This window comes from Orycteropus afer, unplaced genomic scaffold (assembly GCF_000298275.1).
Source record: "Orycteropus afer afer isolate SDZICR_OR568_19922 unplaced genomic scaffold, OryAfe1.0 scaffold00110, whole genome shotgun sequence".
In the NCBI taxonomy this organism is placed as follows: Eukaryota; Metazoa; Chordata; class Mammalia; order Tubulidentata; family Orycteropodidae; genus Orycteropus; species Orycteropus afer.
The window spans coordinates 5,112,032-5,138,597 of record NW_006921697.1 but is presented as its reverse complement, the minus strand read 5'-3'; the positions used below and the strand labels follow the sequence as shown (position 1 = coordinate 5,138,597).

The following is a 26,566-nucleotide window of genomic DNA, read 5'->3' as shown; positions in this document are numbered from 1 at the left end:
TGAGGTGATTGAAAATACCACAGCTTGGGTTAGGTGCACCTTAGCCTTCAAAGAGATGTCTTTGCTCTTCAACACTTGAAGGAGGTCTTTTGCAGAAGATTTGCTCAGTGCAATACATCATTGTCTGATTTCTTGACTACTGTTTCCATTGATGTTAATTGTGGAGCCAAGTAATATGAAGTCTTTGACCACTTCAGTCTTTTCTCCATTTATTGTGATGCTACTTATTGGTCCACTTGTGAGGATTTTCATTTTCTTTATGTTGAGATGTAATCCACACTGCAGACTGGTGTCTTTAATCTTCATCAGTAAGTGCTTCAAGTCATCCTCACTTTCAGCAAGCAAACTTATCACAGATTGTTAATGAGTCTTCCTCCAATCCTGATGCCACATTCTTCTTCACATAGTCCAATTTCTTGGATTATTTGCTCAGCATAAAGATTGAATATGTATGGTGAAAGGATACAACCCTGACACACTCACTTCCTGATTTTAAACCATGCAGTGTCCCCTTGTTCTGTTCACATGACAGCCTCCTTGTCTATGTACAGGTTCCTCATGTATTAATTAAGTGTTCTGGAATTCCCATTCTTCTCAATGTTATCTATAATATTTTATGATCCACATAGTCAGATGCTTTTGCTAGTCAATAAAACATAAGTAAACATCTTTCTGATATTCTTTGCTTTCAGCCAAGATCCATCTGACATCAGCACCAATGACTTATTCATTGCAAATACCTTTTTTTTTCAACATGCATATGAGACAATTGAAAATAGTATGACTTGGGTCAGGGACACCTTAGTCCACAAAGTGACGTCTTTGCTTTTTAACACTTTAAAGAGGTCTTTCGCAGCAGATTTACCCAATGCAATACATCATTTGCTTTCTTGACTGCTGCTTCCATGGGCACTAATTATGGACCCAAGCAAAACAAAATCCTTGACAACTTCAATCTTTTCTCTGTTTATCATGATTTTGCTTATTGGTCCAGCTGTGAGGATTCCTTTTTCTTTCTGTTGAAGTGTAATCCACACTGAAGGCTATCGCTTGTCTATCAGTTTGTTGTACTGTGGAGCTTATGTTTTACTGTGATGCTGGAAGCTATGCCACTGGTATTTCAAATATCAGCAGGCTCACCCATGGTGGACAGGTTTCAGCAGAGCTTCCAGACTAAGACAGACTAGAAAGAAGTACTTGGTGGAGTCTGCAAAAAAGTGCCCAAGGGAAACCTTATGAATAACAACTTGACACCTACTTAAACCAAAAAGCCAAACCCATTACTTTAGACTTGATTCAGATTCATGGTAACTCTGTGTGTCATAAAGTAGAGTGGCTCCATAGGGTTTTCTTGGCTGTAGTCTTTACAGAAGCAGATCACCAGGCCTTGCTTCTGTGGTGCCTCTGGCTGGGTTGGAATTGCCAAACTTTTACTTACTAGCCAAGTGCAAACTGAATATGCCACCCAGGAACCTCTGGCACATACCAAGTACTCAATAAGCATTCAATAAATTCCAGGTGCACTCTGCTTCAACTGTGGTAGTCTACTCTGGTCCCTAAATACCCCCTAGGACAATGATCCCATACTTCTCTGCCCACTGGAATAGTAAGGAACTTGAAAAACTACTGATCCCTGTGTCCTACTCCTGAAGATGGTGATTTGATTGGTCTAAGTTGTGACTTGGATTTTGGAAAAGAACTCCAAGTAATTCTAATATACAGAAAATTTGCAAGATTGCTATTCTTGGAAGTGACCATCAGCATTTGGGGAGATTGTTAGAAATATAAATTCTTGGGCCTTATTCCAGATTTAAAGAACCAGAATCTGTATTATAACAAGATTCCCAGGTGATTCACATGCACGTTAAAGTTTGGGAAGCTGCGAAAGTGACTTATTTCTTGACATTAGCTTGTGGTTAGTATGGTAATGAAGTCTGTGGGTCCCTGAGTGGTATAAACAGGCTTGGCTGCTAACTGAAAGGTTGGAGGTTTGAGTCCACCTAGAGATGCCTTGGGAGCTCTGGAGGCATAGTGCCTAAGGCACTTGACTGCTAACCAGTAGGCTGGCGGTTCAAACCCACCAGCTACTCCTCGGAAGGAAGGTTGGGCAATCTACTTCCATAGTGATACTGCCTCAGCAACCCAAGGAGGGGTCTCTATGAGTCGGGTGTGACTCCAAGGCATGTAACAACAATAACAACAGAGATACCTTGGGCAATCTACTTCCGTAGAGGTACCACCTTGGAGATGTTGGAAACAGCTTGATTGATGGCAGTGAGTTTTTGTGTGTGTGTGTGTGTGTTGAAAGAAAGCCTTGGTGACCTTCATCTTAAAATTCAGCTACTGAAAACCCTATGGAGTATAGTTCTACTCTGACACACATGGGGTCACCATAACTCAGAGCCAACTTGATGGCAGCTCATTTGGTTTTGGTTTAGCATGGTAATGGTGACGAGCACATCAGTGTTTTGGAGAGGATTATCTTTACTGATGCCAATCCTGTACCCTGAATGGTGTATGAGCAGCGTTGGGGACTGCCTGGTGGTGAAAGGAATTCTGCTGGGTGAAGTGGGTGTAAGTGTGGGGCTGAGCAGTCCATGGCCTGTGCATTGTGGGAGATGTTGTGTGAGAGGCTGGCATCATGTCCAGATATTTGGCATCTCCGTGCTGAGCCCTGCCTGGCACAGCTGTGTCTGGGTGAGGGCCCAGCAGGTGTGGTTCACACAGGCCCTGCACTGTGGCTGGTACAGCTTGTTCACACTGTTCCCCACAGGCCTCCCAGCAGGCCCTGTGTTGGACTGTGTTGCTGCCTTTCATCTCTCTGGCTCTGTCTTGCTGGGAGCTCAGCACTCTTTCCTGATTATCTCACTGCCCCACAGGCAGGGCCAGTGTCCTGCAGGGAGCAGAGAGGGGGCCTACGTAGGAAGAGTCTCTGAAGGCACAGGGCCCTAGTGTGATGCACACTTGACCTCCAGAGGGTGTTTGCGTAGCAAGGGAAAGGCTAGTATGGAAGGATGAGACCTGTGGAAGGTCTGGAGCCAGAGCCAGGGGCAGGGAGCCTGGGAGGTAGGCAGGGAAGCTGATATAGGACTGCTGCATGCCCAGATATGTGGCCCACTCTTGCTGTTTCTATATGACCAGTGGCAAGCTGGTACCCTCTCTGTGCTTTGTGTCTCCCGTGATCAAGGGAAATGTCCCAATCCCTGAGATACACTGGTGACAGGGCTGGTGCCACAATTGGGAATTGAGATTGCCCTCAAGAGGAGGGAAGGTCAAGAACTGAGGTCTTCTTCCTATGCTGCGGATCTTAGGCTAGCTCACCGTACTCTCAGGGACACACACACACACACACCCTGCTTCTTCAGCATTCCCTCACAGAGAGAGATAGATGTGTATGGGGGAGAAAGGGAGGGGCCATTGCCCCTTTCTGAACCATGACTAAACACTCTTGAGCAGTGTAGACAGATTCTGGGTTGCCCTGGGCAGTGCCCTGCAAGGCCCCTCTCTGTGGCTATGCATTGCGTGTTGGCTTTCCTGTGAGGAAGGTGGCTCAAGCCTAGGTGAGGAAGGCAGGTGGGGGTGTTGAGGTTATCAGGGGAACCTCCTCCAAGAAGTGTGCCAACTGCCAGCCTACGTTCTCCCAGTGGGAGGGAAGAGCAGAGCTTCTTTTAGCAGATTCCTTTGTTTGCCACTCAAGGTGCCTCCGGGAGGTTTGGATGCTGAATATTTGGCAACACACTCTAAGCTTCTCCTGCTGGCACTCCTGGGTGACTTTTGGCAGCTCCCAGCAGGGCTGCGCCCACCCGGGGCCTCTGTCAACCCATCCCCACCAGGCTGGCCTCTTCTAGCAAGGGGCTCCCAAACCCAGGAGATAATTTTTGTATGTATTTTTAAACTAGTCTTTCTCTCTCTCTCTTTTAAAGAATTCATAGAATAAATAGTGCAAAGAAATCATAAGAAAATGAAGTGAAAAGTAGAAATTTGGCCTCTCCCAAGCTTCCTCCAAATCCCCTTTAAAAAGTGCAACTGCCTAAGTTCCACCCCTTAGTGTGGGGCTGAATTTCCCACACATTTTAAATCCTATTCTCAGTAACGGTAACTGATGTGCATGGAGTCCTAACTCCCTGCCAGGTGTGTTATGTGCCTCCTAGCCTTTTCCTCTGGTAGCATAGTGGCTAAGACACTTGCCTGCTAACCAGATGCCTGGTGGTTCAAACCCACCAGCCACTCCTCGGAAGGAAGGTTGGGCAATCCTACTTCCGTAGTGATACTGCCTCGGAAACCCAAGGAGGGGTCACTATGAGTCGGGGCCGACTCGACGGCACATAACAACATAACAACAACAACAGCCTTTTCCTCACCTTGGTACACACAGGTAACATTTTAGGACTGGCACTACCTTAAATGCTTAACTATTAACCAAAAGTTTGGAGATTTGGACCCACCCCAGAGGTGTTGTAGAAGCTCTGGTGGCAGAGTGGTTAAAGCATTGAACTGCCAACTAGAAGGTCAGCAATTTGAACCCACCAGTCACTCTGCAGGAGAAAATGAGGCAGTCTGCTTCTGTGAAGATTTACAGTCTTGGAAACCCTATGGGGAAGTTCTGCTCTGTCCTATGGGGCTGCTAGGAGTTGGAATTGACTGGATGCCAGTGGTTTAGAGGTGCTATGGAAGAAAGGCCTGGTGTCCTATTTCTAAGAGATTGCAGCTATTGAAAATTATATGGAGTGCAGATCTACTCTGATATATATGGGGTTGCCATATATGGAAAACCCATTGACAGCAATGGGTTTTACTGGTCTGATGCAGCCAGAGGTGACTGGCCTCAGTACTGCAACCTCCACAGGCCCTACTGGCCACCCTGACTGTTGGGAGGTCACTTGCTCAGCCCCCTGGCACCAATCTCAGGGTACCGGGTGGGAAACATGGCATGAGCTCATTCAGGTGCATGCATGCGAGGGAGCCTCTGCGAGTATCTTTCCTGACCTTCTCACCACCCCCTTCTCTGGCATTCTTGGTTCTTGGGATTATTGCATCAACTTCTGAGGGTCAGGAACTCTGTTATTACCCTATGGAGGAGTGGGGTACACTTCCTTTTCCCAGGCTGAAGGTCTCTTTTCTACCTGGCTCATGTATGTCCTGCCAGAATCCCAATGCCCACATGCCTGGTGGAACCCACTCCTCCCTGCGGATAGAGCAGCCCTGCCCATCTACATGATGGCACTTCCTCTCCCACCTCACCCAGGCCATCCCATCGGGACTGGCGGGCCTCAGAGGTCTCACCCCAGTGTTTCAACCCACACCTGACTGCTGACCCGGGGGCAGAGCTCACTCCCTCATCCCCCACACCAGGAGACCTTCCCTCTGGGAGGGAGAAGGCTTGGAAAGCATCAGAGTGGGCACTGGGGGCAACCCTTCCAGGTATCCAGGTAGGAGGCTGGAGACTCCCAGCTTCTCTCTACCCTCTCACTGTTATGAAACTCCACTGAGCTAGGTGGATTAATTGATCAATTACTTCATTGTCAGAGTGGGAGACAATACAGTATAGTGACTGTGAACATGGATTCAAATCCCAGATTTGCTACTTATTAGCTATGGGAACTTGGATGAGCTACTTAGCAACTAGGTCTTGGGACTGTGGCAGTAACCAAGAGTCAAAGCCTTGCTCTTATTGAGTGTGTCTTCTAAGGAGTAAGACTGAAAAGAACATGAAACACATAAATAAACTAGGTGATTTCAGGTAGCAATTAGTACAGTAACGAAAATAAGACTTGGTAATAGGGTTGTTGTTGTTGTTATGTGCCGTCGAGTTGGACCCGACTCATAGCGACCCCTCCTTGGGTTTCCGAGGCAGTATCACTACGGAAGTAGATTGCCCCATCTTCCTTCTGAGGAGTGGCTGGTGGGTTTGAACTACCAGCCTTCTGGTTAGCAGTCAAGTGCCTTTAGCCACTATGCTACCAGAGCTCCTTGGTAACAGGCTAACCAGAAGGCTGGCAGTTCAAACCCACCAGCCACTCCTCAGAAGGAAGGTGGGGCAATCTACTTCCGTAGTGATACTGCCTTGGCAACCCAAGGAGGGGTCGCTATGAGTCGAGTCCAACTCGACGGCACATAACAACAACAACAACAACAATGGAGTAATGGAGGGATACTTGTAGATAAGGGAGCCAAGGAAGGACTTTCTCGGGGAGCAGGGGAGTGGTGACATAGTGCTGGGACTTGTCTGATGAAAGAAGGCCGCCATGAGAAGATCAGTAGAAGAACATTCCAGGTAGAGGGCATAGCACGTATGAAGGCCCTGAGGTGGGAAGGAGCTTGGTGTGCCCAAGGCCAGAAAGGAGGCCAGTGTGGCTGGAGCTTCATGGTTGCCAGAAGGATGGCTGTGACGAGGCAGAGACTTGTTGGCTGAGGTGAGGAGTTTGGGTTGTATTATAAGTATGTTGGGAAGCTGTTGGAGAGTTTGAAGCCAGAGAGTAACATGATCTAATTTATATTTTAAACAGAGCTTTCTGGCTGCTGTAAATAATTGGCTAGAAGGAAGAAGAGTCCCGGGAGTGGGCCCTCAGTGCTCTGGTTCTAATATAAAGCATGACTACCTGATGAGTGATTTCGATAAAGGAACATTCCTTCTCTGGGCCTCAGTTTCCCCATCTACACAACAAAGTAAGGTCTCAGATGTCAAGAAGAGCATGGTCCCTATCATTGCTTGAGGTTCTCTGTATATTAGAAAATGAAGACATTTCAAACAGGGTTAGAAAAATAATGGTGTAAAGTATATATTTACATTCAACAAATTAATGCTTTTAATACTGAACTTTGCATGCAATCTCATTGTACTATTCACAAAATGATGACAAGATTTATAAAAATGATTAATTCTTAGTGTTTCCAGCTGTGGGGTCTGGTAACCAGATACAAGTTTAGAGTTGTGTGACCAGCATTCACTGTTTTCAATGCAGTCAGTATAATTCTTCTCCTTGGAGTACAACCTCATATGGAGAAAACATTAAAATTCCGGGTTGATCCCCCTCCCTCAAATGTGTGGCCTGAGTCAGAGGGATGCCCTGGCCCCACTAAGAGGCCCGACGACGCTGACCTGCCTGATTTCTGGTTCTTCTGTGGGTGGGGGTGGGGTGGGAGGCAAGGTGTGGAGCAGGGGTAGGGACCAGCCTTCCTCAACCCTCGGCCAGCCCTGTCTGGGTGGGTAGGTGGGTTCCCCTCCCCTGCCAGAAATCTTTTGCCCTGGAAGGTATGGAAGGAGGCCAGAGAGGGAGGGGGAGCCAGGGGTGTACCCCCACAGCCTGGTTCTGCCTTCCTTTCTCCAGCCTGTAGCTTGTCTTCAGCTGGGAATTGAGCCTATGGAAACAGAATTGGGCTTAATTGCTTTACTGATGGAAAAGCCACATTTCAGTATTGATCTTGGCTTCTGCAGCCCTTGGAGGACAGCCAGGGATTGCTTTAATAGCAGGGGCAGGGGGAAGGGGAACTGGCTGCTTAGGGACAAGGGCTGGGGCTGGGGGAGGGGCCCTGTCTCTATCCTCCTCATCCTCTCTGGTGCCTGCGTGCTCTCTTGGGGCCTTTAGGAGACTGGGGTTCTAGTCTGTGCCTGGCCTCTGAGTGCCCATGTAAGTCCGGGTAAATCACTTCCCTTCTGTGGGCCTTGATTTTCCTATCTGGAAATTGGGGGCAGTTAGAGGTAGTGAATATGAGTCGGGGTGTGGAGAGCAGTCTAGCACAGGGTTTTAAAACTCAGGCTTTAGGGTCTGACTGCCTGGGTACAACGTGTGGTTCCTCCATTCACCACAAGTGTGACACTGAACTAGTTACTTAATGTCTCTGAACCTTTGTATCCTCCTCTGTAAAACCAGAATAATGATAATCCCTCCTTCAGAGGCTGTTGTGAGCACTAGCAGTGCCTGCACAGAGCTCTGCACAGTGCCTGGTATACAAATAGTCAACATTTGTTAGCAGTTCCTTTTTTATTGCTTTTGTTTTTTTTAAAATTAAAGTATTAACTATTAAATTGTCAGGAAAGCACCAAAAAGGGAATAATTGGCCACTACTGAGGCCTTGCCTTGCTTAGGCTGTAGTTTCCTGGTCTATAAAATGGGGGCTGGGATGCTTCCAGTCCAGGGTTGTTGTTGGGAGGACTGAATGGGGTCATAGGTATGACTATACCCAGTGGCCTGAGAGTCAGAGGCCTCAGGTGGCAAGTCCTGAGCGAAGTCTCTCTCCTGGGTGGGTGGGGAGGCCCAAGGGATTTGGACAGAAGACCTGGAAAACAGATAAAAGTGCCCTGCATATGCCCTGAGGCTGCCATGGAGAAACTCTACAGATTCTTTGTGTCTCTCTTTGTCCCAGTCCTCTGAAAGAGAGGTGGCTTCTGTGATTTAATATGTGAGAAAATACTCACTCTCTTGGAAATACATTCATTTATTCAGTTGCTTGTTCTTTCATTTAGTTATTTCTTGAGCATCTATTATGTGCCAGGCATGCAAGTAGATGAGAGGGGTGCACAGAGACCAAGTCCCGGGCTTTAAGGATGTAGGCATCCATAATACAGCACGGAGTGTGCTATCAGGGGCTGTGAAAGTACAGAAGAGAGGCCTTCTACCCACTTGGCAGTCAGGGCAGGCTTCTCGGAAGGAATGACACCTAAGGATGAGTAGGAATGAATGATGGCCGATGTATGACAGGTGGGAAGTTGAGAGGGAGTATTCCAGGCTGAGAGAACCGCATGTCCAAAGGCCCCAAAGTGAGAGGGCTGACCCGAGTGTGCTTGGAAAATTGATTTTCAACTGTTACGTCTGGGTAGAATTGGAGCCTGAGGTGTCGAGCTGGGGGATGAGGCAGTAGGAGTCAGACCTCAGGGGCTTTATAGGCCGGTGGTAGGAGCTGAGACTTTATACAAGAAGGGGCTCAGAGAGGTTCCTCATTTGAGAGCTCTGGAAACTGAGGCCCAGAGAGGGGAAGGGCTTTGCAACCTTCCCACTGTACCCCACTGCCTTCCTGGAATGCCCAGAGGCCCTGACCAAGAGGCAAGCTTTTCCATCCTCCAAGTGTGAAGAAAATAAGAGGCTGTGAGGAGGGAGAGCTGGGGTGAGTGAAGGCTCGTTCCTCACTCGGACCTCACCTGTTCATCTGTGTTTCAGACCACCAGAAGCTGGAGCGTGAAGCCCGCATCTGCCGCCTGCTGAAGCACCCCAACATTGGTGAGCCCTGGGGGAGGGGGGAGGAGTACACAGAGGAATGGAGGGAGCAAGAGTACGTGGGTGTTTGTGGAAGAGGTGCTCTCTTCTCTGGGCACAGCAACAGTAGAGATGAGAAGGGGGCGTCTTTAATAGTTTCCACCTTCCTCAGAGACCAGCTTGGTTGGGGCGAAAGTGAAAAGGGGGCCCTTCCTCCCTGCCTACGCTGCCGGCAGCCTCCTCCGGAAAAGCTGTTTCGGGAAATCTCTTGAAGCTCTAAGAGAGACGAAAATAGGCAGGAGGGAAAAAGGTTGGCCTCGGCCAGTGCAACCCACTCCCCAAGCCCACCCCAATGCTGAGTCAGCATGAGCACCATGGCACTGCCGCCTCCCTAGGCCTGCCCCACCTCTGGGAGGCAAATTCCAATTGGCCCCTGCCTCAGAGGTTGACCAGATGTATAGGCTTATGGCAAGGCCAGCTGGGCTAATGGGGGTGCTGAGCCAGGACAGCAAGGGCCACCAAATGGGCACTAAAACAGCTGGTTACTGCCTAACCTCTCCTCCTCCACCCCTGCAAGCTTAAAAAGGGCAGGAGGTGGGGTAGGGGGTGGGTAGAGGTTGGAGGCTGTGACCCTGTCCACTGGCATTCTAAGCCACAATGGGAGGAAGTATAGATTTTAGATCTAGTTCTGCCAGGGAATAGCTGTGTGACCTTGGGCAGGAGTGCTACCCTCTCTGAGCCACTGTTCTCCATCTTCACAAGGAGAGGGTGGTCCAGACCAGGACTTCTCCTTTAATCGTGTAGGCATTTTGTTAAAAGGCAGATTCCAGTGCAGTGTAATGGTGCCTGAGATTCTGCATGTCTAACATGCTCCCAACTGATGCCAAAACTGCTGGTTCATAGACTATGCCCTGAAAGCAAGGCCTGGGTGCTCTCTAAGGGATATTCTAACTCTAGCAGCCACCACTCCTTCTCCCTTGGGAGAGAAACATCTCTCAGTGCCCAGGGCCCCAAGGGTTAACTCTCTTGCTCAAGTGAAGCATCTCCATCTGCTATTTATACCCAGTAGGCACCTCCTCTTAGCTTTGCCTGGGAAGGGGAGCAAAGCTACGCAACAGCGGACAGAGGCTTCAGGGCCAGAATCAAAGCAGGCAGGGAGGAGGCTTGCAGGGAGGAGCCCTGGTTGGATCTTGGTCCCTGACCTGCTTACTTCCTCACTGGGTGGCCTTAGGCAGTAACTGTGCTCTCCTAGACTCCAACTCCCCATTTGTATAATGGAGGGGGTTGGACGTGGTCCTTGACTATAAAATCCCATGGTTCTTATAAAGGCTGTCAGTTCTAGAGGAAGGAGGAGTATGTGTGTGTGTGTATGTGTTGCTACACAATTGCAGCTGTCTCAGGTCAATGCTGCTGCTTCCTCCCATTTGTGCCTCCTTCTCCCTCTCCTTCCCAGCTATGATGGAGCTGTAAGTTATGGGCTCTGGGGCTGAGAGACAGCAGCTCAAATCTTGGGTTTGCTGCTTAATTGCTGTGTGACTCTAGGCTTGTTACTTAACCACTCTGAAGTTTAGTTTTGTCATCTGGAATATTGGAATGATATACCTACCTCATAGCATTGTGATGATTAAATAAAACACAGTACAATGGTACAATGGTTGTCCCAAGGTAAATGCTTTATTATCATTAAGCTGCCCCCCTTTCCCCCAACCTACACCTTTCTTGGAAGGAAGATGGGGCAATCTACTTCCGTAGTGATACTGCCTCGGAAACCCAAGGAGGGGTCGCTATGAGTCGGGTGCGACTCGATAGCACATTAACAACAACAACAACACCTTCCCACAGAATAGACTTACTTAAGACATACCCTCTTGCCAGAAACTCCACCATATGATCACCATTTGTCTGTGTCATCAATATTTTTGGTCATCAGTAGAAGCACTATATATAACATTGTGATTAAGGGAAAGGGTTTTGGAGTCAGACACACTTAGGTTCAAATCCCAGCTTTGTTATTTAGTAGGTGTTTGAGCTTAGGCAGGCTTTGACCCTCCGAGCCTCGGTATCCTCTTCTGTGAAATGGGGTAATCATGATATCCACCCTTCAAGATTGTTTGGAAGGTTAAATGAGATATTGCAAACAAAACACTCTGCACAAGCCTAATATGTGATAAATGCTCAGAAATGGTAACTATCAACTTCATGACTCTCATCCTCCTCTAGTCATTCATTGCTTTCATTCATTCACCCATGTCAAGTGCATATGAATATCCGAGGTCTCTGCTAGGCACTGAGGATGTATGACAGGTTTGAGGCTCAGGGGGTGGGAATTGGGGTGGAGGCAGCTGAAGCACAGGATGCTGGAAGCACAGCAGAGCATCTCAGAACAGGAAAACCCTCCAAGAACCTTCAGCCACTGTCAGGGCTGGAAAGGTCCTTGGAAGATGCCCCTTCCTGATCCTTCAAGTATTTCACTTTAAAGTAGTTGTAATCTGCTCAAAGAAGTGCCAAGAGATACAGCCATGAGTGCAGAACCTGAGGAGCATAGACTGAGTCCTATCCAACCTGCTTAGAGAATCCAGCCTAGTTCTGGTTGCTGCCTATGTGTGGCTGGCTGCTGCCCAACCCCAAGGAGAGCAGGTCAGGGAAGTCCCTGGCTCTGCACAGTTTGGTCCAACTGGGCTAGGTACAAAGCATCTTTATCTCCATGATCATGCTAGGGGAAAGACAGTAACCTACTTTTATTATCAGGAAGATGGGGCAGACTCCAGAAGGCCACTGGACTTGGACTGTGCCAGGAGCAACCTCAAAATCCAGAAGATGATTTGGGGTGGGGAATGGAAACGTGCTTGGTTGATGATGAAGATGATGACATCTTCATTTATTGAGTGCTTCCTAGTGTCAAGTATTGTGCTAAGTGCTTTACGAGCATGATCTCATTAATTCTTCATGGCGATTCCGTAGTATTCACACTATTGTTAGGAATGGGGGCTCAGAGAGGCAAAGTCATTTGCCCAAAGTCACATAGTTTATAAGTGGAACTGGGATATGAACCCAGCAAGTCTGACTCTAGGGTCCACGTTCTTAGTTATTCTATTAGCTTCCCATTCTATTAGCTTCCGACACGTGGTGTCAGGGGCACAAATAGGAAGGGGAGCAAGTACTCTCCTTCAGCTTCTGAGAAAAAAAATAGAACTGTTGGAAATATAACAAGAATGTCAGAAATTCATGAGTCTAGCTACATAAATGAACACTGTTACAGATTTGTTCGTTCTATGACAGTATTTTTAATTTTATTTAATTAATTTATTTTAAGAGCTTGTTTTACATTCAATGTAACGTGTACATTTAGTTTCTTTCCCCATTCACCAAGTCCAACTCTAACCCAGTCTCCTCCCCTCCCTACCCTGTAACCTTCCCCCTGTGCCCCTCATATTTATGCACTCCTTCTATGACAGTATTGTAAAAAGTAAAAAAGCAACTGTTGTTGTTACCTTATGTACAACAGAACAAAACACTGCCCAGTCCTGTGCTAACCTCACAATCTTTGCTATACCTGAGCCCACAATTGCAGCCACTGTGTCAATCCACCTTGTTGAGGGCCTTCCCCTTTCTCTTTGATCCTCCACTTTATCAACCATGATACCCTTCTCCAGAGAATGGTCTCTTCTGACAATATGACCAAAGTAGGTGAGACGAATTCTCAAATAATATCATGACTTAACTGATACAGATTGACCAAGCACTCCACCAGGACAGAATAGAACTGACCCAGAGGGTTTCCAATGCTATCATCTTTATGGAAGCAGACCGCTGCATCTTTCTCACATGGAGTGGCTGGTGGGTTTAAACTGCTGACTCTTGGTTAGCAGCCAAGTGCTCTAACCATTGTACCACTAAAACATTTATTCATCATTTGCCTGAAAATCAAGTTTAACTAGGCATCTGTATCTTACCTAGGAACTCCACCCCAATGGCATCTACTACACAGATAAACACATTTTAAAAATTAAACAGTCAATTACTTTGAAACGGATTAAAAAATTAATAGAGAAATGAAGAAATATGTGGTAAAGCAAGTATAGAAAAATATTAATGATAGAATCTACTTTGTGGGAAATGAGTGCCCACTTGACTGTGTGTAAACAAATTTTTATGATAAAAATATTGATGACAAAGTAAAGCAGTATGATAGGTGTGGAATCGATCTGACAGCAGTGAGTTCGGTTTTGGGTTTTATAGATGCTGTTAAGGAGCTCTGGTGGTACAATGATTAAGCACTCGGCTGCTAACTAAAAGGTTGGTGGTTCGAACCCACCAGCAGCTCCATGGGAGAAAGACCTGGTGATCTGCTTCTATAAAGGTTACAGCCAAGAAAACCCTATGGGCTGTTCTTCTCTGACATATGTGGTCACTCTGGTAGCATAGTGGCTAAGGCACTTGACTGCTAACCAGAAGGCTGGCAGTTCAAACCCACCAGCCACTCCTCGGAAGGAAGAAGGGGCAATCTACTTCCGTAGCGATACTGTCTCGGAAACCCAAGGAGGAGTCTCCATGAGTCAAGTCCGATCAACAGCACATAACAACAACAACATGAGTCAGGATTGACTCAGTGCACACAACAACGTAGTCGCCATTAGGCAATCTGCTTTTCTTTTCTTTCTTTTTTTTTTTTTTTGGCAATCTGCTTTTCTTTGCTGTGAGACATATTTTAAACACCTTTCAGCAAATATTTATAAATACGTATTACCATTTAAGAATTTTTTGAAAACATTTGATTTAAATTTGTGTTGCCTTCATCTTCCATTCCTAGTCTCCATTTTCCCTTCCCCTAGGCCCTGATGCCTGTTCCTCCATCCACTCCCCAAAGCTCATGTGCGGCTATGAGAGCTGATAAACAGTCCAGAAGATTCAACATTGAATCGGAAATGCCTGCATGTGGTCAAAATTCAGATGGCACTGGGATTTACAGTGAAAAATAAGTATCTTCCTATCCGTGACCACTTTTCGCCTATTTCCTCTCCCCAAAGGCACCCCCAATGCAGGCTCCTCTGTATCCTTCCATAGAGAAGTGTCATATATGAGCTCAAATACCCCCTTTTTAAAAAAGTACTGAGTATACTGTTTTGTGCCTCGCTTTTCAACCAAACAATGTGATTTGGAGATGATTCTGAACCAGTGGATATACAACTGCTGCATCATTTTAATCACCATGTGATTTTCTGTTGTGTCGATGTATCATATTTCACTGAGCTACCCTCCCCGCATCCATGACATTTTTAGGTTGTGGCATAGGGCAGGATGTGAACTTGTCCCGGGAGCGCTTGCCCTTGGCTGGACGTGTGTCCCCCTAGAGTCAGCTCATGTCCCCCTTCTAGAAGCTCAGTGGGTAATTTTGAGAGCTCTGGGCTCCAGGGAGCCTGGCCTCTGTTCTTGGTAAATGAGGTGTGAAGAGATGACAGTTTCTCAGTGCACCAGAACTCAGGGACTGCTGTCACTCCCGCCTCCACCTGGCTCCATTATCTCCTCTGACCTGGCAGCAGAGCCGGGATATTAGCTCAGGGCCAGCACTGAGTTAGCACCGACTGTGTACTTCATGGAGCTCCTGCAACAACCCTGAAAGTCGATTATTCGTTTTCATTGTCGGGAAAGGAACTTAAGCCTAAAAAAGGTGGAGCAACTTGCCCAGAGTCACACAGCTTGTAAGTGGCAGAGAATGAGCCACAGGCTCTTTGCATGAGGCTGGCCTGGCCAGTAATGGACTGGGACTTTGAGAGGAGAGGGGACCAAACTTTGACTTGAATAGGAGTCCTTTGTCTTTAAATCCAGACCTCTTTCAGTGATGCCAGAACACTCGGTGCAGCAAGCTCATGCTCACCTGTGTTTGTCAAAGCACCTGGTACCTAGTTTGTACTTGGTGACCTTCTGAGCGATTGGAATGCTGAGTATATGAGCGATGACAGGGAGGTTGGGGGTAGGGAGCAGTCGGCCCTGGGTGTAACCGGCTGCCTTGGCCCCTCCCACAGTCCGACTCCATGACAGCATCTCTGAGGAGGGACACCACTACCTGATCTTCGACCTGTGAGTTTGGCCCCACCCTGGCATGGGTCAGGCTGTTGGGGGCAGCCTGAGCAGGGATGACCTGGATGGGTCCCTGGGACTTAGGAGTCCAGAGTCTGTCCAGCAGTGCTGGTTGGTTCGCATGCTACACAAACAAGCACTTTTAACTTCGTGGTTATGTATTTATTTATGTTCTTCTATTTATGGCCAGTGGTGCTGGTTTCCCACTTACAGTAGCCATATAAAGCTTCTTTTGGAATATGTGTCTGTTTTTAAAGCCAGTTGATTTAAGGAAAAGCAATAATGAAAAGATAAGCTTTGGTGGTTCCTGGATTGGCAGAAAAACTCAGTGACTCTGGTCTCACGGTTGACAAACAATGTTGGGTCTCTAGCCTGGAGCCCAGAGCAGGAGAAGGGCAGGGGACAGAGGGGTGAGGGGAAAGGGAAGCCACTGGGAGGGTATGCTGGGAACTACCAAAGGGGTCGAAGTAAGGGTGCCTCCAGTGGCTCATAGACCTTTGGCCCTAGCTCTGCTCTTTTAGGGCTCAGGTTCTCAGGTCCCTGGGGGACTCATCCTTAGCTTCTTGGAGACTTCTGTAGACAAGGCTATACCTATGGACTCTGTGAGAGGGTGATTCCTTGCCTGTTTCCCCAGGGTCACTGGTGGGGAGTTGTTTGAAGACATCGTGGCCCGGGAGTATTACAGTGAGGCTGATGCCAGGTGAGTGCTGGGCAGCCTGGCAGACGGTGCTCAGGGGTGGGGCACTCTTGCCTGCCCTCATGCTGGTACCCCTTTCTTTCCTTTTTCCCTAGTCACTGTATCCAGCAGATCCTGGAGGCTGTGCTACATTGCCACCAGATGGGGGTGGTGCACCGGGACCTGAAGGTGAGTGATCTGCCCCAAGTGTGGCTCATGGGGGAGCTTGCCCCCAGCCCTGCCGTTCCTTTCTCCAGCAAAGGACCTTATCAGAACCTTTCTGGAGTTTTATCCCCATTGTTTGGATGAGGAAGCTGGGCTCAGGGAGGGAGAGAGCATCTAGGTTTGGGACACAAGTCTTCTGACTCCCAGCCCATATGCTTTGTGCCAGGCCAGGAGCCCAAGACTGACCATGGACTGAGAAGGTGGGCTTGGTTCAAATCCCAACTAGACCACTTTCTGGCTGCATGGCCTGGAGTATCTTAATCTCTCTGAGCCTCAGCTTCTTTACCATGGGGGTTGCCATAGCAACCTCTGCAAGGGTTTGGTGAGGATGTCAAATGAGATAGTATGCAGACATGTTGCTCTTCTTGTTCTTGGGGTGTCTGGAAGACTGGAGGAAAAGACAACTAGGACTTGGGGCTCTTGGAGTGCCCCCTAAAGAAGACTAGTAGGACCAAGCAGGAGTGGAGTCTAGGATTGGCTTCAGCCACACAGCCCTGCCCCAACAGTATGGATTACTTCATGGGTTACTCGTGAGGCCTCATGGCATCAGCACCTGGTAGTTTATAACATCAGCCCCATTTTTCAGAGCAGGAAACAAAGGCCTAAAGAGTTCAAGTGATTTACCCAAGGACATGCCATTCATTCACATTGGAACTAGGATTGGAGGTTCTGGCTTGGATCCTGTGCCCTCAGTAGTCTGCTGCCAAAAAGCCACTCAATCTAGTTCCTGCTCCTGTTGTAGCCCCTGTAGGGTGACCCTCCTAGGTGTCTATCATATCTCTGCTTTTCAATGATAACAAACTCGCTTCCCATTGGGTAGCACCTTGCACGTTGGACAATGTTCCTTTGATCTCTCCTGCTGTGGGGGCTTCACAGTCCTGCCCTCTGAAGCCACAGAGACCAGTCTCCATCTCGGAGCAGCCCTCGAAGGACTGGGGGCAGAGATATTGCAGCTGCTAAGCCCTCTGAAGGCTGCACTCCTTGTTCTCATCAGGACATGCTTTCCAGGCCCTCTTCATCCTCTGCTCCCTCCTTGGGCATGGCCCTGTCAGCCTAGGCCCTTCTCGGGGTACTCACTTCCAGCTATCATAAAGAGTTAGTTCATGGTTTCTCACTGGAGCCCCAAGTGAGCTCCTTGGAACTTCGTATAGAGCACAGGCCAAGTGTATGCTCTGAGAGGGTCTTGGCCAGATGGCACAGCAGGGCCGTTCTCCCAGAGGACCTGTTCCTGTTATAGCTCCAGCCCCTGCACAGGGAGGAGGGAGGAGAGGCAAATTTAGGCCACTCTGGGTAGATTAATTAGTAGCACATTCATCAAATCAGGGCAGGACGGCTACTAAGACCCAGGACACGTTGGGAATGCTGTCCCCAGAGGATGAAAGAGGCCTGAACAAGGCAGGCAGATAAGGAGCTATATTTATTTGAGTCCCACCTAGCTTTGGGCAGTGGAGGGTCAGACATGGGACCCCTTGGAAATCCCAGTGGGGAAGAGAATTGGAGGAGGGCAAGAGACTGGCTATTTCTAGATTCTCTGAACCTCTCCCAAGTAGAAACTATGAATCCTAACGTTTATCAACACTTACCGTAGGCCCCTGTTAAGTGCCTTTCATGGATTACCTCAATTAATCCCTACACCACCACATGAGGTAGGTATTAGCCCATTTTTCTGAAGAGGAAATTTAAGCTCAGAGAAGTACAAAAATCTGCCCAAATTCTTCAGCGTAGAAGGGTTGTTGGGATCAGAAGCTGGGACTATCCAACTGCAAAGACTATACTCTTAGCTCTCCTCTGAACTGAGTCCCAAGGTGGAGAGGAACTTCTGGTCCTCCAGACCCAGCAGGAGGTATAGGAATTCTAGGGGCTGGAGCCAGCAGAGGGCAGCAGCCTTATGCCCGAGGGACCAGGTGTGGGGTCTTCCCCAGGTCTGCTGCTGGATCCATGTGCCAGCCCCAACTATCTTTCAGCCTAGACTGCTTAAGAGTACAGCTCTGAAGTCAGAGTTTGCCTCAATCCTGGCTATCATTTACCAGCTGTGTAATCTTACTCAAGTCATTTACCTCTCTGAGCTTTAGTCTCCTCATATTTATACATATGGCAAGTACTTACATGCCACCCACTGTCCTAGGTGCTGATGATACAATGGACAGGACAGATAAGGAACTCACAGATAGTGAACAAGCACATAGACAGATGAGGAAATGCATTACAAAGTGTGATGAGATCTCTGACAGTAATAAAAAGGAGTTAAGTCAAAGGGCACAGGGGGTCCTCGTTTCAATGGAGTAGTCCTGGGGGACCTTTTTGAGGTGGTGACCTGAGAGTGAGAGCTAGATGGAAAGAAGGGTCCAGCCTTGTGAAGCTTGGAGGGAGGGAAATCCAGGCAAGAGAACAGGAAGTGCAAAGGCCCTGGGATAGGAAAGAACATGACCATTTCAGGGAGTGTAAGAAGACCACTGTGGGAAATGAGAATACTACTACTTACCCCCAGCGGCTGTTGAGATGAATACATGAGACAATGTACACAGAACATTGGGCCCAGTTCTGGCATGTAGTATGGGCATGATAAATATTACTTTTTCTTCCTTATTGTGATGGTGGGGGCTGTTTCCTTTCCTCACCTCAACCCCAGCTCCAGACCCTGAGGGGAGGAGAGGGGAGGGAAAGGAAGTGTTACTGGAGAGGAAAGAGTCTTCCTGTTGCAGAACACAGAGGCCTTAGTGTAGGACAGTCTCCTCTCTGGGGACTGATGGTGGGGCAGAGAGCCCCTGGATTGTCAGCTGCTCTTCCTGTAAGCCCAGGCTCCCCAGAGGTGAAGTTCTGAATCTGCTAATGGTCCTCCTGGTCTTTCCTCCCCCTTTCTCCCTCTTTGCTCTGTGAAGCCTGAGAATCTGTTGCTGGCCTCCAAGCTCAAGGGTGCTGCAGTGAAGCTGGCGGACTTTGGTTTGGCCATAGAGGTGGAGGGGGAGCAACAGGCGTGGTTTGGTGAGTGTGAGGTGGGGTGGGGGGTGGCAAGGATGTTGGGGGCCAGTCTTTGTATTGACACATTGACCTGTAGGAACTCTCTGCCTAGTGAGGGTGGGTTGGGGATAGCTGTTTGACCATCTCTGCAGTTAAGCCAAAACTCAAGGTGCAGCCTAAGTCAGTGGGCTTTGCTCATCCTGTCTCCCTGGGGGCCGGGCTCAGGGACATTAAAATAGTAACATGGCTTCTTCCCATGAGCATACATCTTCACTGTTGCCTAGGGACCTTCCCTAGCAGCTGGGTGGTAGAAAGTATTACCCTGATTTTACAGATGAGGAAACAAAGGCTAATAAACTCAGAAAACATCAAGGAGGCTTAAAAGGAGTATAATCAGATCTTTAGCTCAGATGACCCAGTATTCTTTGAGATTTTGGTGTAATTTTGGTCACTTTAGCTCTCTGGAGTACTTTCTTAATATAGATCAATGATTAAAAGCCAGAGTTCTAGGTTCAAATCCTACTCTGCCACTTATGAGTTAGCTGAGTGACTTTGGGCAAATTATTTCACCTCTCCAAGACTTTGTTTCTTCATCTCTAACATGGAGCTGGGAGGATGAAATGAAATTTGCCATGTAGAATGCTCAGCCCAGTGTTTAGCACAAGCCCAGTAAATAGTGGCAGTTCAAATCCACCAGCCACTCCTCAGAAGGAAGATTGGGCAATCTACTTCCATAGTGATACTACCTCAGAAACCAAAGGAGAGGTTGCTATGAGTCAGATCCGACTCAATGGCAGTGGGTTTTATTCTTATAATCAGAGCTCTGGTGGCTTAGTAGATAAGGCACTTGACTGCTAACTGGAAGGTCATTGGTTCAAACCCACCAGCCACTCTGTGGAAAGAAGATGGGGCAATCTACTTCCGTACAGATTTATAGCCTCAGAAACCAAATGGGGGTTGCTATGAGTCAGAAACAACTTGATGGCAGTGAGTTGTTTTTTTTTTTGGTTTAGTCTTATAATTGCTTGTTAAAATATCTTTGTCCATTATTTCAATTAATCCTTCTAATGACGCTGGCAGGTATTTAAGATGCCACCAGTTGCTGTGGAATTGACTCTGACTCATGGCAACCCCATGTGTGTCAGACTAGAGCTGTGCTCCACGAGGTTGTCAATGGCTGGTTTTTCAGACATAGACTGCCAGGAGGTTCTTCTGAGGCACCTCTGGGTGGGCTTGACTGCCAAACTTTTGGTTATCAGCCAAGTGTGTTAACTTTACACCTAAGGACTCTAGTATCTAAGGTCAAACCAAACCAAACTCACTGCCATTGAGTTGATTCTGACTCATAGTGACCCCTGTTGGGTTTCTAAGGCTGTAAATATTTACAGAAGTAGATCTCCCCATCTTCCTTCTGCAGAGTGGCTGGTGGGTTTGAACTGCTGACCTTCTGGTTGGCAGCCAAATGCCTTATCCACTATGCCACCAGGTAGTCCCTAATTGCCCATGTGGCAGATGAGGAAAGAGAGGCCCAGAAGATAAAAAAAAAACTTGCCCAAGGACTTAGGGGGCAAAGTCAGAGGTCCCATTACCAGCTCCTAGAAGGGTGTTGGGAGAGAGCAAGGGTTCAGCTCTCATCCTGGACCTAGCATGGTGTATAGATTTCTTCTCAAATGAAATTTCCAGCAATCAATTGGTAATGGCTGCAGGGAGGGTTGTGTTGAGAAGCTTATGAAGCTGAGTCAGGATCCAGTGGGATGGAGTTCTGTGGTTGATGAACGTTTTCTGCCATAGGTTCTGCAGCAGAGACATGTGTACTATGTATTTGCCGACCCTGGTCTAGAGATTTACTGACCTCAATCCAATGCAACATGGGATCACATAGTGCTAACACTAACCTATGGAGGGGGGAGGAAGGAGGTATCTTCCCATGTCTAGAACAGTGCTCATCCACTTTTCTAGCAGGGTCTTGCTCTGAGTTACTCAAGTGCCAAACTCTGTGTGTATGTCTGCCTGTCTGTGTGTCTGGGAGCAGGGTTTGCAGGGACACCTGGATACCTCTCCCCAGAAGTGCTACGGAAGGACCCATATGGAAAGCCTGTGGACCTGTGGGCCTGTGGTGAGTCCATCCTGGGAGCTGGAAGACATTTTTATTCCTTGGTCATCCTCTTTTGTAGTGACCCCTTTCTCCACCACTTCCCCCCACCCTTCATCTCTCCTAACCACAGAGGGTTGAAGATTCTCTCATCCTTTCCCCAGGGGTCATCTTATACATCTTGCTGGTTGGGTACCCTCCTTTCTGGGATGAGGACCAGCATCGCCTGTACCAGCAGATCAAAGCCGGCGCCTATGATGTGAGTGCCACTCCTCCCCTGCTCTCCCTTACATCTGTCCATGGGTCCCCTCCCAGTGTAAGGGAGGCTAGATACTAGAGTATGCCTCCCTCCCATTCTCCCAGCCCACTAAGGCCCCTCTCATTCTCTAGTTCTGAGGCAGGAAATGAACCACAGGTGGAGCTTAAAGACTGACCAGGGCCCAGTGATGAGCATGACACACCTAATGACTCAGAGCCCAATTGTTATTGTTATTATATGCCGTCAAGTCGTCTCTAACTCATAGCAACTTTATGTGCAATAGAACAAAACACTGTGTCAGCCTCACGATCCCTACTATACCTGAGCCTATCACTGCAGCCACCGTGTCAATCCATGTTGTTAAGGGCCTTCCCCTTTTTCATTGACCCTCCACTTTACCAAGCATGACATCCTTCTTCAGAGAATGGTCCCTTCTGACTACATGACCAAAGTAGATGAGAAGTCTGGCCATTCTCACTTCCAAGGAGCATTCTGGCTGCCCTTCTTCCAGGACGGATTTGTTAGGTTTTTCTAGCAGTCCATGGTACTTTCAGCATTCTTCACCAACACCACAACTTAAAAGCATCAACTCTACTTCAGTCTTCCTTATTCATTGTCCAGCTCTCATGTGCATATGAGGCAATTGCAAATGCCATGGCTTGGGTTAGGTGCATCCTAGTCTTCAAGGAGATATCTTTGCTCTTCAGCACTTGAAAGAGGTCTTTTCCAACAGATTTGCCCAATGTGATAGTCTTTTGATGTCTTGACTGCTGCTTCCATTGGCATTGATTGTAGAAACAAGTAATATGAAGTCTTTGACAACTCCAACCTTCTCTCCATTTACTATGCTGCTGCTTATTGGTCCAGTTGTGAGGATTTTTGTTTTCTTTATATTGATGTGTAATCCATACTGCAGACTGTAGTCTTTAATCTTCATCAGTAAGTGCTTAAAGTCATCCTCATTTCCAGCAAGCAAAGTTGTGTTGTCTAAAAGTTGTGAGCCCAAAGTGATGGCATTTATCCCGTGGGGCCCAAGATAGCAGAAAGAGCACCAAAGTGGGTCAGAAGTGGGGGAGCAGGCCCAGAAGCTAGGTTTTTGTCTCTCCCTCTCTCTATATAAAGTAATAATGATAGTTAACATTTTATTTTCCTAGAAGGTGCAAATGGTCAATCAGCTCAGCTGCTAACCAAAGTTCACCCAGAGGGATCACAGAAGAAAGGCCTGGTTTTTACTTCTGAAAACCCAGCCATTGAAAACTTTGTGGAGCACAGTTCTACTCTGATACATGTAGGGTCACCATGAGTCAGAGTTGACTCGACAGCAACTGGTTCTGGTTTTAACACTTATTTAGCACTCTTCTAAATATTTTATATGTATCACTACATTTACTTCTCACTCCAATCTATGACATGTTGTTGTTGTTGTTATGTGCCTTCGAGTCAGACCTGACTCATAGCGACTCCTCCTTGGGTTTCTGAGGCAGTATCACTATGGAAGTAGATTGCCCCATCTTCCTTCTGAGGAGCGGCATCCCTATTTTATATGAAGGAAAACTGAGGCACAGAGAGGTTAAGTTACTACCCACGTCACACAGCTAAGACATGATAGAACTGGGATGTGAAACCAGGCAGTCTGGTTCTAGCATCCATGCTATTAGCTACCAGGCTATTCTGCTTTTCTACATAGCTGATATCTACCAAACTATGAGCCATGTGTTTTATAGCCTATTCAATTCTCACAACGTCTTTTGGTGGTGGCTTGGAGGGTCACAGGACTTATTCAAGGTCCCACAGCCAGGAAAAGGTAGGGCCAAAACTTGAACCCTTCTAATTCTGAAGCCTGGGCTCTAACCACTGGCCTGTTGCTCTCCAGATGAGAAACAGCCTCAAAATAACAGAAGGGGGTCCCTGTCTCTCTGTCCCTGTGCCAATTGTCCCCTGACCACGCCCTTGTTTCCAGAGGAGTTCCTACATTGAAGAGCCCAACTACCCCTGGTTACAGATGCCCAAGTGGGTGGGCAGTGGGACCCCTGCCTGCTCCCCTGCCAGTCAGGGGCTGGGGGATCGCAGGGGTGGCCTGGGGCAGGCTGGGCAAACCTGGCCCCTGTGCCCCTTCCAGTTCCCATCACCGGAATGGGACACTGTCACTCCAGAAGCTAAGGACCTGATCAATAAGATGCTGACCATCAACCCATCCAAACGCATCACGGCTGCCGAGGCCCTCAAGCATCCTTGGATCTCGGTAAGACTTCCTCAGCAGGCCCCTCCCCAGAGCCCACCAGACCTCAGGGCCCAGGCCCCCAGCATGGGGCAGAAGAGCCTTAGTTCATAGACTTGGACCCCACTGTGGTCCCCAGGGGAGATTTGGAAATGGTGAGGATTCTGGGTTGGCATCGTGACAGGGAGTACTACTGAGACTTAATTCTGGTACCAGGGGTGCTAAACATACCGCTGTGTTCATGACATCCCCTACAACAAAAAATCGCTCCTCCCGAGAGACTAACCACACTTCCATTAAGGGCTGAGGGGCCCTTGAGTGGGCCTTTCTTCCAGCCTGCCTTCTGCTCACTGACCTCTCCCTCTGCCCCTACAGCACCGCTCCACCGTGGCCTCCTGCATGCACAGACAGGAGACCGTGGACTGCCTGAAGAAATTCAACGCCAGGAGAAAACTGAAGGTAGCAGTTTCCTCTTCTGTGATCCCAGATGTGGGAATAGCTTGGCTTGTGTCTGCATAGAAGCCAAGAGACTCACTTACTAGTGCTTTGGTTCATTAATTCAACAAGCATTTACTGAACACCTACTATACACTGGAAATTGGGCTAGGTTTGGGGGAGTATATTAGTCAGGGTTTTTCAGACAAATAAAATTACATATATTTGTGTATATGTATGACAAGGTGCTTTGGTGACACAATGGTTAAGTAAGTACTCAGCTATTCACTGACACCAACCAAAACCAAACTCATTGCCATTGGTCAGCAGTTATAATCCACCAGCAGGTCTGTGGGAGAAAATATCTGGCAATGTACTCCCATAAAGATCATAATGTAGGAAACCCTATAAAGCAGTTCTACGTTATCCTATAGGGTCACTGTAAATTGGAACTGACTCAATGGCACACAACAATAACATACATATGATAGATGAGTAGACATATATATGTGTGTGCATGTATAAAAACCAAACCCACTGCTATCAAGTCGATTCTGATTCATAGTGATTGCCATTGCGTTTCCAAGGCTGTAAATTTTTACAGAAGTAGATTGTCTCCTCTTCCTCCCATGGAGCAGCTGGTGAGTTTGAACTACCATCATTCTAGTTAGTAATCAGATGCCTTACACACTGAGCTACCAGAGTTTCTTGTGTGTATACACATAACATATATATTTATATTTATATGGACACACACACACACATACACACATACATATGGTCCCTGGGTGATGCAAACAGCTTGCTGTCAGCTATTAACTAAAGAGTTGGAGGTTCAAATCCACCCAATGGCATTGTACAAGATAAGGCCTGACAATCTGCTTCCATAGGATTACAGCCAAGAAAACCGTATGGAGTAGTTCTACTTTGTAACGCACAAGGTCATTCTAAGTCAAAATTGACATGATAGCAACGAGTTTGTTTGGCTTATATATATATTTATTTTATTTTATATATTTTATCATATATATTCAGAGAGAGAGAGAGAGAGAAAGATTTACTTTAAGGAATTGGCTTATAGGATTGTGAGAACTGACAAGTTCAAAATTTGTAGATCAGGCACCAAACAAAAACCAAATTCACTGCCATTGAGTCGATTGCGACTAAAAGCGATCCCTCCTTGGGTTTCTGAGGTGGTATCTCTGCAGAAGTAGATTGCCCAATCTTCCTTCCAAGGAGTGGCTGGTGGGTTTGAACTGCCAGACTTCTGGTTAGCAGTCAAATGCCTTAGGCACTATGCCTAAGGTGGGTTTGAACCCACCAGGCACTCCTCGGAAGGATGATTGGGCAATCTACTTCCGTAGAGATATAGCTTCCAAAACCCAAGGAGAGGTCACTATGAGTTGCAATCGACTCGATGGCAGTGAGATTGGTTTTTGTTTGGTGCCTGACCTATGGGCTGCGGGCTAGAAACTTTGACAGAATGTCCATGTTATGGTCTTGAAAACTTCAGCTTTTGTGTTTAAGACCTTCCTTGACTGGTTGAGGCCCACCCACATTGTAGAAGGCAATCTGCTTTATTTAAGGCTAACACATTTAAATGTTATTTACATGTAAATACCTTAGTAGCAACATCCAGATGTTTGACCAAACAACTAGTCACTGTCACCAACCTAGTTGACCCATAGCCATCACAGGGAGTTTGCAGTGAATTAGCCCCCATGACCACCCTGACTGAGCTTTCAGTCTAATGAGAAGACAAACAAGTGACCAGGAAACCACAGGGCCATGATGAGTGTTGTGACCGAGGCCGTGAGAGCACAAATGAAGACCATGAGCCAGGTCTAGAAGGATGTGGGAAAACTTTCCTGATCAAGTTGTGTTTAAGCTGAAACCCTGAAAGATAAGCAGATATTAACCAAATGTAGGGTGAGTGTGGAGAAGAATGTCCCAGACAGAGGGAAAAGTCTCAAACTTGAGCATGAGCCCTTGGGGCCACTGTGGGGTATCAGTTGTGTTTGGACAATGGGTAGGGGGTGTAAGGTCCTGGATCCAAAGCTCTGAGGGGGAAGTGGAGGGTGGCCAAGACACTTGGACAGTGGCCATAGCCCTGATGAAGTCAAGTAGGACCCAGGTGGGCCCCAAACTGTGTGCTCTTAAGTTGTAACAGCCCTTGGCCTAGCCCTGGTCAGGGATCCCATGAGCTGGTAGGTGGAGAACTGAGAGGACCTCTAGCCAGTCTGGGTAGAGAAGCCATCAGGACGTCGTGGGATGATGAGTAACGGCGATGAGTAACGGCTGCTGAGTCCTACATCATTTGGAGCCTCCTCACCAACTACTCCCAGGCCTGGAATGGGGGCTCGGGATGGGGCAATAGGCTGAGAAGTTGGGGAAACTGAGTCCTACCCCAAACCCCAGTGGGGCTGTCAGGGAG

The 26,566-nt window shown here is 47.6% G+C and overlaps 1 protein-coding gene across 1 annotated transcript in view; it reads left to right on the top strand.

Moving 5' to 3' along the window:
• CAMK2A (calcium/calmodulin dependent protein kinase II alpha) overlaps positions 1 to 26,566 on the top strand; it is a 76,557-nt gene that overhangs the window by 21,170 nt on the left and 28,821 nt on the right. Inside the window, exons 3-11 of the mRNA XM_007943612.2 lie at positions 9,156 to 9,215; positions 15,215 to 15,269; positions 15,904 to 15,969; positions 16,062 to 16,134; positions 19,050 to 19,152; positions 21,161 to 21,244; positions 21,385 to 21,479; positions 23,599 to 23,721; positions 24,073 to 24,156. Of these exons, the coding sequence (XP_007941803.2) occupies positions 9,156 to 9,215; positions 15,215 to 15,269; positions 15,904 to 15,969; positions 16,062 to 16,134; positions 19,050 to 19,152; positions 21,161 to 21,244; positions 21,385 to 21,479; positions 23,599 to 23,721; positions 24,073 to 24,156 (743 nt within the window). The remainder of the gene's footprint in view (positions 1 to 9,155; positions 9,216 to 15,214; positions 15,270 to 15,903; positions 15,970 to 16,061; positions 16,135 to 19,049; positions 19,153 to 21,160; positions 21,245 to 21,384; positions 21,480 to 23,598; positions 23,722 to 24,072; positions 24,157 to 26,566) is intronic.